We start from the raw sequence: 14,784 nt of genomic DNA, 5'->3' as shown, positions 1-14,784 counted from the left end.
TGACAGTGGAGCTTCCTGCAGGATGGAATTAAGGCAATTTTTATTTTCTTCTCTATACTTTTATCACCACCTCCACTAATTTTCTACTAAGAACCTGTTTGTTTTATAACCAGAAAACATTGTGGGTTTTTTCATTTGTTTTTCAAGATTAGCCACAGGAAAAAGGAATCAGGAAGGGGATGTCTAAGTGTATGTCTATGTCCCACCAATCCCATGAGAGTTAAGCTGGAGGTCACCTCAAAGAGGCAGGCCTGTACTTTCACCGAGAAGAGATGTGTAAAATGGCCACTATCAAGTTCTAGAGCCACTCTCCCCAGTCTAGTGTAGGAAACAGTACACAGTAATCCTGTCTTTTGCTTCCAGGGTCTGAAGCCCCAAGGAGTCTCTCTCAGACACGCTATAGTAAGACTTTCCTGTATTCCTCCAAACCACTTTCTTTCAGGGAATTATTCAGTAAGATAGAGCAAAGTCTAGCAGTCTAGGGCAGGATCGAAAGTCTCAGACCTGGGGTAGAACTCCTTCACTTATAGCTGAGGGAATGGGGGAAATCACAAATTACCTCAGTTTCCTTATCTGTAAAATGCAGGTAATAAAAGCATCCAATTTAGAGTTCCTGTGTGGAATACTTGACTTTATCCTGTGAGGAATACTTGAAGTATGTGAGGAATACTTGCAAATAGGAAGTACCTAATACATTATTAATTCTAGTACATTGCCTGATAAGGGGTATGCAACCTGGTATAGAATTGTGAATTAAAGAAAGAAAGAATGAATCTGGATAGGTATTCAAGAAATATAATTAGGTAAAGTTTCAGAATAACATATAGAGTAGGATTCCCTTTTTATAAACATATATATTTATATGTGTATATTTTTTCAGGTGAGGAATGAGGTGGCCATTTGTAGAAATGACTCAGGAAACTACATTGTATATCCAGTTGCAGTAAGTAGGGTGTTCCCTTACGGAGACAAAACTGGATGGTAAATGCCACTAAGAAAACTTCAACCTAATACATTATATTACATGAGGCAAAGGGGATTCATTCATTTTCTTAGACCATTGTGAGGGCAATAGAAATGGAGAAAGAGGAAGAGAATCTGGAACCATTCCACAAATGAAGCCCATAGGACTTGCTAACTGATCAAATACAGTGGTGAACAAAAAAGAGGCATCAACGCTGCTTTGGTTTTTGGTTAGAAATAGAAAAGCATCTCCTGACAGCAGAAATTGCACTGGTATCTGGCTGGACTTGGTTTCTTCCTGTTAAACAATTTCACAGAATGTCAACATTAAACAAGGACCAAGATGTGAGTTCGATGGATCAAGATAAAACAAGACTACTTCATAATCATGTCTGAATGCAGACAAAAATGGACATTGTCCAAACCACAAAAGTGACCAAACATCCCGTATCCCGGTTAATACGAAGAACATTTGCTTCCTTACCAATTACAGGTTTCCCACCTTCTAGAAAAGATTGACTATGATACCCAATCATGGAATTATCCCTGCTTACTCACAGTATTAATTCCAGAGCAAAGCTCTGCTTCTTTGAACCTTCTGCCAAATCACCTGACAGCCCATATTCTATAAAAGCCTTTTTCGAACATCCCCTTACTAAGATCCTCCCTCACTGCAAGAAGTCAATAATAAAACACATCTTTGTTCAAGTGTAGATCTTTATAGGTCTTTGGCTGAAGGGCATTGACGTTGGCACAAGCAACTCGGACTGGATGATGGTACTATTACCTGAGATGGGAAAAATGAGGCATGATCTGTGGTTGGAGCTGACAAACTCTGCCCCTCTGGCAAGCCTGTGTCTCTGGATGCCCCAGGCAGAAGCTGAAAGGCTTCTCACAAGTTCTCTGAGGTATTTACTGATCCTCCATGCTGTTCCCTCAGAGGCATCACCCACTTCATTTATATTAAAATATAGAAGGAAGTAATACTAGCTGATATTTAATGAATCTGTATTATGTGCCAAGCAGTGTTCTAAGGGAGCTAGATATTTAATTAATTTACTTCTCCCATCAACCCCATGAAGCTAGGCACTATTATTATCGGATTTTACTACAGAGGATTCGAACTTAGAATATATTCAAGGCCCGAAAGAACCATCCTCAAGCTCTAGCTGCCTACACTAAGCCGAGGTAGCCATCTTGTTTGTAGTCTGTAAGGACTGCCACTCCCGGCATTCCTTGCGGCAGGGGGCTCTCCACACACAACAAATCCCGGCGTGCCCCTGGGCGGCCCGGAGTGGAGGGTTCTAGAAGGCGTGACGTGAGGTCAAGAGCGGGCTCAGAGGTGGACGCTTCAGCATTCGCTGTGGCCACAGCTGCCGGGCCTGGGGACGTGGGTGGCCGGGGCCGCGGGTACGAACTCCTCGCTTCCCCGGCCATGGCCGCGCTCGGCCGGCCGTTCAGCGGTCTCCCCCTCAGCGGAGGCTCGGACTTGCTGCAGTCGCCTCCGGCCTTAGCCGGTCGGGCCTTCCCGCCGGGGGCGGACGGCGCCGAGCTGGCCCCGCGGCCGGAACCCCGCGCCGCTCAGAGCAGCCCCGACGGGAGCGCCGCTCGCGGACGGTGAGGAGCCGGGCGGGCGTGCCGACGCGGGGCGGGCCGGGCGGACGGACGCGGGAGGCTCCTCAGCCCCAAGTCTACAGATGTGGAAACTGATCCCCAGAGACCTTAACTGTAAGTCGCCGGAGGTCGCACAGCCCGGGAGTCCGGTTCGGACCTCAGCCCTCCTGCGCCTCCTGGAAGTGAGGAGACGTCCCTCAGCTCGTCCAGGTGGGGTCGGGATTGGAACCCGGGCCGACGGGAGCCTGGACGTCCTCTCGGCGCACACACGCCGCGCTGCCCCAGCGGGCTCGGCGCGACCGCTGATGGGCGCAACTTGGAGTGCTTGTCGGACACTCAGCTTTCTTTTCCGCAAAGGGGGACAGAAGTGGGTTCTCCTGGAGATCTTGGAAATAAAGTGGGTTAGCACAGCGCCTCGAAAACGTTTTCCCTACGTGAGCCTGCCCAAATTCATCTCCCATTACCGTGACAAAATGAGTTTAGATTTCAATCTCTAGTTAGGTCATAACCACCCACCGTTTACCTGACTGACCTTGTGACCTGTATATCCACCCCACGCGACAAGGAAAGGGACCGCTGGGTGGGTACCTGTAGGGTGGGCAAGCTTATTGGAGCAGGAAAGAGTGAATGCCGAAAGCACTAGCTCAGCACATTTCTCAATTAACTTCTTTTTTGTTTATTTCAACAGTGTTTCAGTTCCCTGTAAAAAGAAACACAAGCTAGAGCAGGAGGATGATGAGTAAGTCTCAGGTGCCATTTATTCACTTTATGGTCACTTAATGTAACCTATTTTACATTCTCGACTGTTTCAAGTGAAAAGATGAGACATTAGGTGTCTCTGAAAGGAGGCACAAGGAACTGATAACGTTGGTTATCTTTTAGAGAAAGTAGCTGGGTGGCTGGCAGGTCAGTTCGGAAACTTCACTCTATACCCGATTGTAAAGTTTGAATGTTGAGCCATGTGAATATTATTACATGCACAAAGGAAAAGAATTCCAAATGTGTAAAAGGATATATATTGAAAAGTCTTACACTCCATGCTCACAGCTCCTCCCAGAAGTAACCCCTGTTCAACCTCTTTCCTATTTCTCCTGTGGAAGTTCATTTAAAAACGTACAAGCTTATAATTGTGTGTACCTCTGGTTTTTTTACATTTGTAAGAAGATAGTCTTCACACTGTGCAATATGTTCATCTTCTCATTTTACTTTCCTGTGTAGCCTGTTGCATATAGGCACATGGTGTTACACGTAATTTCTTTTTCAACAATTGAACAGAATTCTGTTGTAAGGCTAGATAAAGTTAACCAGTCTCCTATTGATGGATTTCTGAGCTATTTCTAATCTTTTACTAACAAATCTACCATGACCATTCTTGTTAAGTTCTTTGTGTATATTTGCAAATAGGTGAATGGACTCTTTAAAAATGTATGGATTTTCTATGTGAGAGTTGTTGCCCAGTTATGTACTCCTTTTAACAGTGGGAATGCCAGTTTTTCTTTTTTTCTTTTTTTTTTTTTGCCTCTACCTGCCCCCCCACCCTGGTTTTTAAGCCATTGTTTCTCAGTCTAGTTGTAAGGCGCAGCACCCTGGCCCACGCTGGTATTCTGAGCCTTGCGCTCTCCCCACCTGAGGCAGTCGGTAACCAGTCGTTGGTCAGTCCTTCATAGCAGCCCACAGAAGCCCACACTGACCTCCAGCTGTTGGCAACCGCCCAGCTCCAGGGAGAGCCGTTGTTCACAATCTTAGCTGTAGAGGGCGCAGCTCACTGGCCCACGTGGGAATCGAACCAGCAGCGGAACACAGCGCTCCAAGTTTCTGAGCCACTGGGCTGCCCCCTGTTTTTCCGTCTTCTCACCAGAACTGTATTTTGAAACTTTTGACTTAATTGATAGGTAAAAAATTGCGTCTCATAGAGAAGCACTCTGTGAAAAAGATGAGTGAAACAGTTCCCCAAAGAGAATATCCAGTTGACCAGCCAAATGAAAAGATTTTCCACCTCATCAGTCTTTAGGGAAGTGGACATTAAAGCCACAATGAGATACTACTCTACCAGTAGACATTGGATCGGTCATGGAGCACCAGGAAATCTCAAACACTATGAATGAGAATGTAAATTGGTACAAGTACTTTGGGAAACAGTTTGGCATTATCTAATAAGTTGAAAGCACATGTGCCCTTTAACTCACCAGTTCCCCTTCTGAGTATGTACATGCACATATCAGGGGACACATACAAGAAAGTTCATAGCATCCTTGCTCATAATAGCTCAAAACCGGAAACAATCCAAATGTCCATTAATGGTAAAATATATACAATATAATTCCCTAACTATAAGGTTCAAAACCAGGCAAAGCTAAACATTGTTTAGGGATGCATGTTTGTATGTGTGATAATATATTCTTTTTAAAATGGAAGTAATTACCATAAGAGACTGTTTACCTGTAGGGAAGAGGGAACAGAGGACCATTTGGGGAAAGTGACAGCCTATCTTGAAGGTTATTTTCATGGATGTTTGTTTTGCAATTATTCATGAAATTGTATGTATTTTTATGTGCATATGATTTTTTTAAAAGATTTTATTGGGGAAGGGGAACAGGACTTTATTGGGGGAACAGTGTGTACTTCCAGGACTTTTTTTCCAAGTCAGGTTGTTATCCTTTCAATCTTAGTTGTGGAGGGTGCCATTCAACTTCAAGTTGTTGTCCTTTCAGTCTTAGTTGTGGAGGGCGCAGCTCAGCTCCAGGTCCAGTTGCCGTTGCTAGTTGCAGGGGGCGCAGCTCACCATCCCTTGCGGAAGTCAAACCGGCAACCTTGTGGTTGAGAGGACACGCTCCAACCAACTGAGACATCTGGGAGCTCAGTGGTAGCTCAGCTCAAGGTGCCCTGTTCAATCTTAGTTGCAGGGGGTGGAGCCCACCATCCCTTGCAGGACTTGAGTTGAACTGGCAACCTTGTGGTTGAGAGCCCACTGGCCCATGTGGGAATCGAACCAGCAGCCTTTGGAGTTAGGAGCATGGAGCTCTAACCGCCTGAGCCACCGGGTTGGCCCCTGAGCATATGATTTTATAATTAAGAAATTAGATTACTAATTTGTGTTTTGTAAATTATATGGAACATCTTTTCATTTAAGCCATGTGTGCTTAATTTTGTGTGAATTATTGATGTTTCTGCAAATTTTTTGTTGGCTTACTGGTCTTATTCATAAGAAATCTTTTTTAAAGAAATCACCAATTTATTTGTGTTTTAAATGTTTTCCCCAAATTTATCATTTGTCTTTTGACTTTTATGTATGATTTATTTACTTGGTCAGTAGAAACTTTGGATTTTCTAATCTTGTTGATATATAGACTAATAAGAGTAGATTTGAAAGTTGCCTTACTTTAAAAACTACTTGTCCAGACAATATTTATATTCTTTACTGCCTTGGGATTGCTGTGGATGCACAGGGACCTCTTTGCTTTTATCTGTTGGGGTTCCCTATAAGACAGTATTGAATACAGTGTTCCAATGTTAAAAATAAAAGTTTGAAGTGTAAAGCTATTGGCTTAAAAAGTTAACCACCTTTAATGTACAGATGGAGAGATTGAGGCCCTGGGAGGGACTCAACATTTGGATGTGTAATGCCCAGAAGTCTGCTGCCTAGATGCCACTTTCACAGCTTTTATCAGTACTTCCAAGTCTTTTATATCACATTTTTGGGGGGACTTAATCATTGATCTCTATAATTATTTGCAAAATAGACCTACAGGCCTGAAATAATTTAGTCCAAATGATGCTGGTGGTCAGAGATCAGAATCCAGCTCTTATCCTCAATTGCATTTAATAGTTGAGTTGTTAAATGTGGTAGGAAATTACCTGTTTCCTCTAGATTTATTTTGCTTTTCTTAGCTAGTTTCTTATGTGTTTAACTTTTTTTCTATTTTCCAAAACAGCACATACTTTAAAACCACGCAGTTATTACAGAAGTATTTCATGTATAGCAAGATATTCTTCATACTTTATGAATTAAAACTAATTATAAACTAAACATTATTTAATAGTTGATTCCAGTAAAAAATCTGGGTTCAAGAGAGCATTATTACTCGTCGGATTTCATATTGCCAGAGATTTTAATGTTAATTTTTATAGTCTTCACATGGAATAGAACCTTCTTGTAAAATCTGTGCTGCTTCCTTTGACCTTCAGTTTAGAAAAGGAGAAGCTGTGCTAGCAATTAAAATGAATTTTTTTTGGTTGCATAGCTGTGTTCTGATCTTGAGATTGCACTTGCTGATGCTCAAGTAATAAAGTACTTTCGGTCTAAATACTTACATAGAACAGTGCCAGTTGTCCATTTAACTTGCTTCAGGCGTCTTTCAACTAAGCTGGGCATATCATAGGGTTTGCAAATACTACTGGAGTTCATGGTAAGAGTTTGAATACTTGAACTTTCCTAAGGAGGCTGGAGGTTTTAGTGAGAATGGCACAGAGGGTAGGATTCCAGAGCTCTGGGGTCTCGTGCCCAACATGTAACTATCTTACATGACACTTGGGAAGGGTCACTTTAGTTTTTCTAAGTCCTAGTTTCCAAATCTGCAAAACAAAGAAATTGGATTTGATGAACTTTGATGTCTCTATGAAATAGAAATTTTTCTAGGAAGTAAAGATAGTTTATGTTGCAGGGTGGGAGAATAGTGTACCCCATTCGTCAGGAACTCATGGAGCCAAATGACAGTGTGACATTTTGGAGAGGACCAAGAAATAAGCAATATCATTAGCACCTGTAGTACTTGGAACAGACCTGATGAGGCACATGTTTTTGCCATGAGGGATTATAGGATGCCTGCAGACCACCTTCCCACATGACCAGTTTGATGGAACAGCAGCAGTATGACAAAATATGGCTGGCACTGAATTGCTGCTTTGTGATTTTTGGTTTCCTTACTCCCTCTTGACCTATCCAGGACCAAATAAATAGGAGTAACTTTAAGTTCCCACATTGAATACTTATAATCTGAAAAAGCAAAACCTTGGAGGTATAGCCTAGTTTGGCAGAGAGCAGTAGAAGAAAATATCTCAAGGACGCTGTGAGAATGACAAAAAAGAAAATGCATAATTTTCCGTCTTGTAATCACATATTGTAAAAAGTTACTAGTTTTTTCATGTAAGAGTTTAATTAGAGATAAGGATGATATACATTTCATTTATACTAGGATTTTCATTGAAATTTTTTTTTTTCCAGTTGTCCAGTAAGAAAGAAAAGGCTAACTGAAGCAGGGCTCTGTGTTGGTCCTAATGACTGGATTCTTTGTGCACATCAGGCTATAGAGGGTCATGGAGTAAATCCATGCACTAGTGGCCTTTCTGCATCTGGCATGTTAGATGTTATTTGTGAAGAAATGGATCAGACAACTGGAGAACCGCAGTTTGAAGTTGCCAGGAGGAGGCTTCAGGAAATTGAGGACAGGTAAATGGGCAGCGTATATACCTTGCTTGTTGTTCTTCCTATCTACGTTTTTACTCTTTTAAGCTAGTCTCATTGCTCATTTGATGATATTTTGATCCTCAACTTCTCAGGAAGACCATAAAAAAATCAGGTAACTCAGCATCTGCACATTAAATGTTAAACTACGCTCTTCTCATAGAACTGTACAGAATACTTTCACTTATTATCTCTGAATACTAATTTTTGGTTTATGGGAGTTTTCAGGGACACATCCTTCAAATTGTATTGCATCAGATGTAAAACTTTTTATTGAATGTTGAATAACTTACGTATATAATTTTTTTCACTCATGTATAGCCTTATATTTTACTTGACCTTTTGCTGTAGCACCTGTTGTTTTTTTTGTTATTTTAAGTTTTGTCCAATTACTAGACTATGTAATAGTTTGGCTAAATAATTTTCCTTTCTCTGTTCCTGCTGCCTTTATTTAGGATAATTGACGAAGATGAAGAAGTTGAAGCCGACAGAAATATTAACCATCTCCCCAGTCTTGTCCTTTCTGATACCATGAAAACAGGTTTGAAGAGGGAATTTGATGAAGTCTTTACAAAGAAAATGATTGAGTCCATGTAAGTTTTGGTTCCTGATTTCCATTTAATTATGATTTTGGAGGGAAAACTTAATGTCTGTAGACACTGCCTGTTCTATCTTAGCCATATCTTCATCTCCTGATCACCAGCCAAGTGAAAGCATAGTAGGATTTGTGTTTAGCCCAGGTTAGAGACAGACATTTTCTTAGTTCATTGGGGTGAGCAAAGTGCTGTACAAGCAGGAGTTTGAAGTATGCAGGAGTGGCTGCCTTGCCTACTTACCGCTGGATTCCTTTGAAGACTTGAAATGCACTAAAGTCTATTTGGGAATAGGGGAGCCCAGTCTCTTAAATTCTTGTGATAGGATATAGGAACCACATTTCAATACCTCTTGTTTACCTGGCTTTCTTAGTTATCCAGGAACACCATTGAAACCTAGGAAACAAACAAAAAATGTCTCCCAGCAGTTAAATCAAAGCTCATATAATTGTGTCATAGCCCCTCAGGCCTTTAGCTCTAAGAACCTTTTTGCCCCTAATTTAGACACAATTTAATGAACTCTTCTGATTTCCTAGATCTTCAGAAGAGAAACACAGAAACAGCTAGGGAGAGCAGAACAAACTTGTAGTAGTGAGCAGTGAAAGTATAGTTAGAGTTCAAGATTGGAAACTGGAAAGCAAACATAACCTAAAAAGCAAAGCAGCCTGAGGCTCATTAACATAAGAACTAATGATAAAAAAAAGAACTAATGATAGCCCTGTAATTCTTATAGTCCTTGAGGTTAGATGATCTCAAGTCCTCATTATCTGCTGTAGGCAGGTTATAAAATAACCATTTAGGTGTTACCTAGAAAAGACTTCAGATAGACTTGATAAGTAGTGAGAGTACGTGTCAGATATCTGAAAAATTCTCTTAGAACACCAGTCCCAGTGATGCTAGCATTGCCTTTGGCCATGGTGGATTCAGCTGCTGCTTGAGGTTAGATCACAAGGTTTTGCCGTCAGCCCTCTAGCGTAAGCTTACAATTAACTACCCAGCCCTGAGGGTAGATAAATAGTTTAGCCAAGAGTAAGCAGGTCACATTGCCCTCCAGTCTAAAACATAGTACTTTCTGCTCTTGGTAGTTTTCTGGAAGCTAGCCTTTGGGGGTATTCTTTATTGTTTGTGTTTTATTTTGCCTTATTTGCCTTTGGGTCCTAGAAACCATCAAAGCATTAGTGGATGGGGGAAGGCTAAGAGGACAGACACAGGCATTGGGGACATAATTATTATTTTGGCTTACTGCATAAAGTGTTATACTTCATAGCAATACTAAGCAAAGGGCATACTGAGATACTTTTAATGTGTTTGTTCAGTGTTTCATTTTCATTTATAATGGTTTAATACAAGATGGCCCACATCTGCTAATATTAACCACAGTTTTTAATAAGTTAAAATAGTAAATCAAGGGCCTCTATTTTTCTCATTGGATGTTTCTATTACTCCTAGTCACAGCATCAGTACAACCAGTTGGTTTGGTTGAAATACAGGCAGAACTGTGAAATTTTATGTACTTGAGTGACCTTTCTAAAGATTAATTTGGATTGTCATAAATCTCCTATTTTGATGCCATCAGTTCCTAACTCTACATATTAGGTAGCAGACATTAGCTTTTCAATATATAGCTTTTAATTTCCTGTCCTAAAATTTTTTATAAAAATCTCTATTTTATGTCTTAGGAGCCGTCCTTCTATGGAGCTTGTGCTCTGGAAACCTCTCCCTGAACTCCTTTCTGATAAGCCAAAGCCGTCATCTAATGCTAAGAACTACACAGGAGAGAGCCAAACTAAGCATGCCACTGCTGGTACTGCCTTCCCTAGCAGAACTGAACTGTTCTTGGAACCTCGGCAAACAGGGATGCCTATTTATAATAGTTTGGAGACAGCTGCTTGCACAGAAGAAGAGATGGAACTCTAGAAACCTGTTTCTATACTAAAGTCAAATTTTAGAAGGCTCGTGTTCGGTCGTGAGCCTCCGTATATAGTATAGGGACTTGTAAGTTTTATGAAACGGGTGTAATAATAATATCTCCACCTGTGATTTGGGGTGGGACTCATTTTGGGTAGCCGTTTCTTGAATTCATCTTTTTGCCAAGGAAGCTTGTCTCAAGGGAAAAGCTGTTTTCTAGAGGGATTATTAATGTGAGACTACAGTCTGCAAAGGCAAGTATAGAAGCTTTATGTATGAGGGTGGCTTACGTCATCTGTTACATTGTCTAAACCATTCATATACTTGGAAAGTACTCAGACACTTGAATTGGAAAAGATGCATTAAGAAAGAAGAATACTCCTACTACAACTGTACCCTGAGTCACACTTCATCTATAGATATGAGCTCTGTTTACAGTGGTGACTATGACTGGGGAGACGGAAGGAAGAAAGCAGTAGCTTAAGCCTATTCCTAAGAAATTTAATAGAGGCTCTGAAATTTGTATATTAGTTGTCAATTCAATGTAGCTGTAATGGTAAATATCCAGTAGCATTGTGGCTCACCTTTTTGCCTCTAATGTGATGAAAATACAGAGAAAATGCAAAGAAGGTTTTTCCTTGGAGGCTTTTTTGCCTTGTGCTACTGTTGCTCCTTGGTTTCCCTTGCATACGAGTAATTGATAAGCCCAGTTATCCAGTAATGTTTACAACTTAATTAACTTTGAGAGAGCAAAAGATTTAAAAGAGGTAACCCATGTGCAAATTGGCTATGGGAGAAGCATCCCTTAGGTAATCCCAAGGAAGTGGCATGTCAGCTAAGCCCAGTGATGATAACTTCTATAGTTAAAAGGTTGTACCTGTATTAGCAAGTTAAGTTTTTAATGTTTAGAAAACAATGACTGAATAATTAACTGAGAATGTGGGCAGATGTCGAAATTTACTGAAATAGCCAATTTGCCTGGTGCTTCAACTATTGTGCAGTAGCCTAAAAGTTAGTAGAGAATAGCTTCCTGCTAGCAGGAAATCTTCATCTTCAGGACCTAAACCGGCTCAAGGCGTCCTGTGGGGATAACCAAGATTGAAGTTTTTATTTCTCAGGAAGAACTGTGTGGCAAGGACTCAGTAGTGCAAAGTAAAATGACAATTTCTTTAGTGCTACAAAATATTCACTATAACTTATTAAATGAGTGTAATAGTGTATACTGGCCTTTTCATCACACAACAGGATACCACCCCAATTCTTTTTTCTGTTTTTCCCCCCTTTTGTAGGAATCTGGTACTTTGTGTAAGGAAAAAAAAAGTGGTTTATGCCAAGTAGAGGTAACTTTTTAGAAACCAGCTCCCAGGCATTTTTGAAACCCATCCCGTTACAAATGGCATAGAAGTCACAAGTCTGTTTATTAGACTGTTTCTTCTTTTGCGTTTTGTTCCTGCTTCTCTATTTCTGTCTGGATAGTCAGGAAAAGATTTAATGTTTAATATTTAAACAAAATATTTAATATCTACACAGTAAAATTATTCAGACTTCAAACCAGTATTGAAACCAGTTGGAAACCAGCTAATAGTTTCTTAATCTCAGATTTAGAGATGAATGTAAACTGTATTCTGTTGAAATCTGCAAGTGTTTGATTCATGCCATTTGAAAAGCTCCTGCCTTTAGATCATTTTTAATGGGACCAACTTGCAAAGTTTGTAGCCTTAAAAAAATCTCCGTGCTAAAGTACAACTTAAAAACATGAAGTGACTGCCCAGAATTTGGAATTATTCCCAGTGTTAGGGTGAAAGGGGAGGTGACAGCTTTGCCAAGAAGGACCCAAACACACTGATTGTCTTCTATAGGAATTGTTGGGCAGGCCTCTGGTTAAAGGTCTGTACGAAGAAAAGGAGGAAAGAAGAGCGCCCCCCCCCCCCCCCCCAACAAGTCTGATACCGTTGGTAAATATAGGAGACAATTAAGATTCTGTTAATTAAAATCCAAACAGAACTTGTTTCAGGAGTCAAGCTACCTGACATGACAATTATTTCTGCAGGAAAATGGATGTTTAAGGCTCATTTTTAAACTTCTTGCTTATGTTTGTGTACAAATTGTCGTCTTCATCCTTGTGGTGCTTATTTATCTGAGCCGACTCCACAGTCCCCATGCTTCTGCTTTGTTTTTTTCTTTTGTAGCATAAGGGTTTTGCTTTTGCCTTAAGGTTTTCCTAGAGGAATAACAGGTCTTTTCATTTTGTACAGCTTTTGCAGCATGGATCAAACATTGGCTTTCTATACGAATGTGTGAAAAGAAAAAATTATCTAAAGCAGGTGAGCTTTAATGAACAAATGTATATTTTCTCTGAGCTTGAGTAGGGTGTGTGTGGGTTGTTGTTTTTTTATTACTAAAATGAAGAAAGTAAGTCCAGTTCTCACAAATATTAGTCAAATTAAAAGACAAAAAAAGATGACTCCTTCTTGAAAAGGTGCAAATGTAAAAGTTAGAAAAATAATGAACCATGAGAAGAATGTTTACCAGCAAGGTCAGTAATTATTTTGGATCTGAAACTTGGTTTCTTTTTTTAAAAGAGAGAATAGTGCAGTACTAGGAAAGTTCTAGGAAAAGCTGTCAATTTTACTTTAAAATGAGAATCTGGTGTTTCTGTATTTTATTGTTTTCAATAAAACTTCGTAAGTGTTTTGGACTTTTTGAGATATTTGTATTCCTGTACTTAAGTAAATGAAACAGCTACTTTACCTTCCTCTAAATTGTATTTGAAGCAGCATTCATATCAGTGAGAGGCTTAAATTTTATTCTGAGGAGGTGATTATGTTGGGTTAAAGGTACATTTCATAAATGAATTAGCTATTTCCAAAACAGGCAGACTATGTTTTGCCATTCTAAAACCCATAGAGTGCTTTCCACTCAGCAATTCACTGCTGTCGTCAGTCAACAGCATTGATTGGCAGTGGTGATTGCCAGTATTGAGATGGCAGTGGTGACTGAATCTTCAAAAATGTTCAAATACGGAGGTGAGAACTGTATATAGATTTACAGTTCTGTTGTTTTTATAGGCTTGGGACATTTTAAAATAAGGAATAGGAACATTGCATGCTGTTCAGTTACGTGGTCATTCCTTTCTTAAGAGTTGACAGGTCACTGGGTGGCAGTATTGCCTGCATATTTACAACTGTTGTTTAATGTGTATCCCTGATTTGTGGACAGGCAGAGTTAAGTTTGGGTTGCAGTTACAGAAAACTCAGGATATTATTTTTTCAAAAAAATTTGGAAATCACAGCTAAGTTATTTAATTATTTTACAGGTTTGGAAACTAAAACCTTAGTAGACAGTGACAAGTTAGTCTTACAATCAACTCCCCAGGTCCAGTGTTCCTACATGGCCAGTGGTTTTATAGTTCTTTTGCAGCAACACCTAACGTGCCATTTAGATTTCATTGAAATCTACAATAAAGTGTGATTCAGGCAGTGTAAGATTAAATTCCTCGAGGGGGAATAGAGTTTTGTGTATATCGGTTTGGTTCAAATATTCTACCAGTAGCATTTTAGAGATGAACTGTATGAAGTTGAGAGTACAGCTGAACAAGATGACATTGTCTTTGAACAACTGATTAGTGGGTAAACAAGCCAGTCTTCCTGTCCCTTAATGAACATTAGAAGTCACAGTAAAGATTTAATTCTTAGATTAGAATTTAATTCTAAAGAAATTCTTAGGAGATTAGAATTTAACTGCTGCTGTAAAATATTCCTGGAGTAGGCAGTATTACCTTCTGCCTACAGTTCTGTGCCTGCTTTATGTCTGCCTTAGTAGTATGCCTAGAAAAGCAAGGAAGCACACATAGATGGTGTTATAAAGCCCAGGGAAATGGTGTGCAGGCATTTGTCACCTGATGCTTTTAATCTCAATTATGGACAACCCTCTGCATTTAATAGAAATCTTGTTTTGGCTTTGAAGGAACAGGTCTTGATTTTTATTTCTAACCATTCAATTTAGAGTTTCAATATGAAGATTTCCTTATTTACCAGGTATTTGCTCAAGGCTGAGGAAAGTGTTTAGTAATTTCCACCCATTTGAGTAGGAAATGAAAACCCTGATAATCTACACAGGTTATGTGTGTCCTGTATGTTATTCCTCTTAGTACAGCTGCCTTTCATGTGATGTCATTGAATGTAAATTTCTTGAACCTCAACCTCCAGATGCTTGTGCTATTATGATGGAGGCTTAAAATGCATC

General features: G+C 40.0%; 1 protein-coding gene across 1 annotated transcript; it reads left to right on the top strand.

Annotated features, from left to right (window-relative positions):
• Positions 1–2,255: 2,255 nt before the first annotated feature.
• CCDC117 (coiled-coil domain containing 117) lies at positions 2,256–13,237 on the top strand. The gene is made up of 5 exons (XM_019743084.3): positions 2,256–2,580; positions 3,266–3,316; positions 7,799–8,023; positions 8,494–8,631; positions 10,311–13,237. The coding sequence occupies exons 1-5, from the start codon at positions 2,399–2,401 to the stop codon at positions 10,546–10,548; spliced, it is 834 nt and encodes a 277-aa protein (XP_019598643.1). The 5' UTR covers positions 2,256–2,398; the 3' UTR covers positions 10,549–13,237.
• Positions 13,238–14,784: the final 1,547 nt, after the last annotated feature.

Source organism: Rhinolophus sinicus, chromosome 9 (assembly GCF_057876585.1).
Source record: "Rhinolophus sinicus isolate RSI-liver-muscle chromosome 9, RSI-T2T, whole genome shotgun sequence".
NCBI lineage: Eukaryota > Metazoa > Chordata > Mammalia > Chiroptera > Rhinolophidae > Rhinolophus > Rhinolophus sinicus.
The sequence above is the reverse complement of the archived record's forward strand: the minus strand, read 5'-3'. Positions and strand labels throughout refer to the sequence as shown.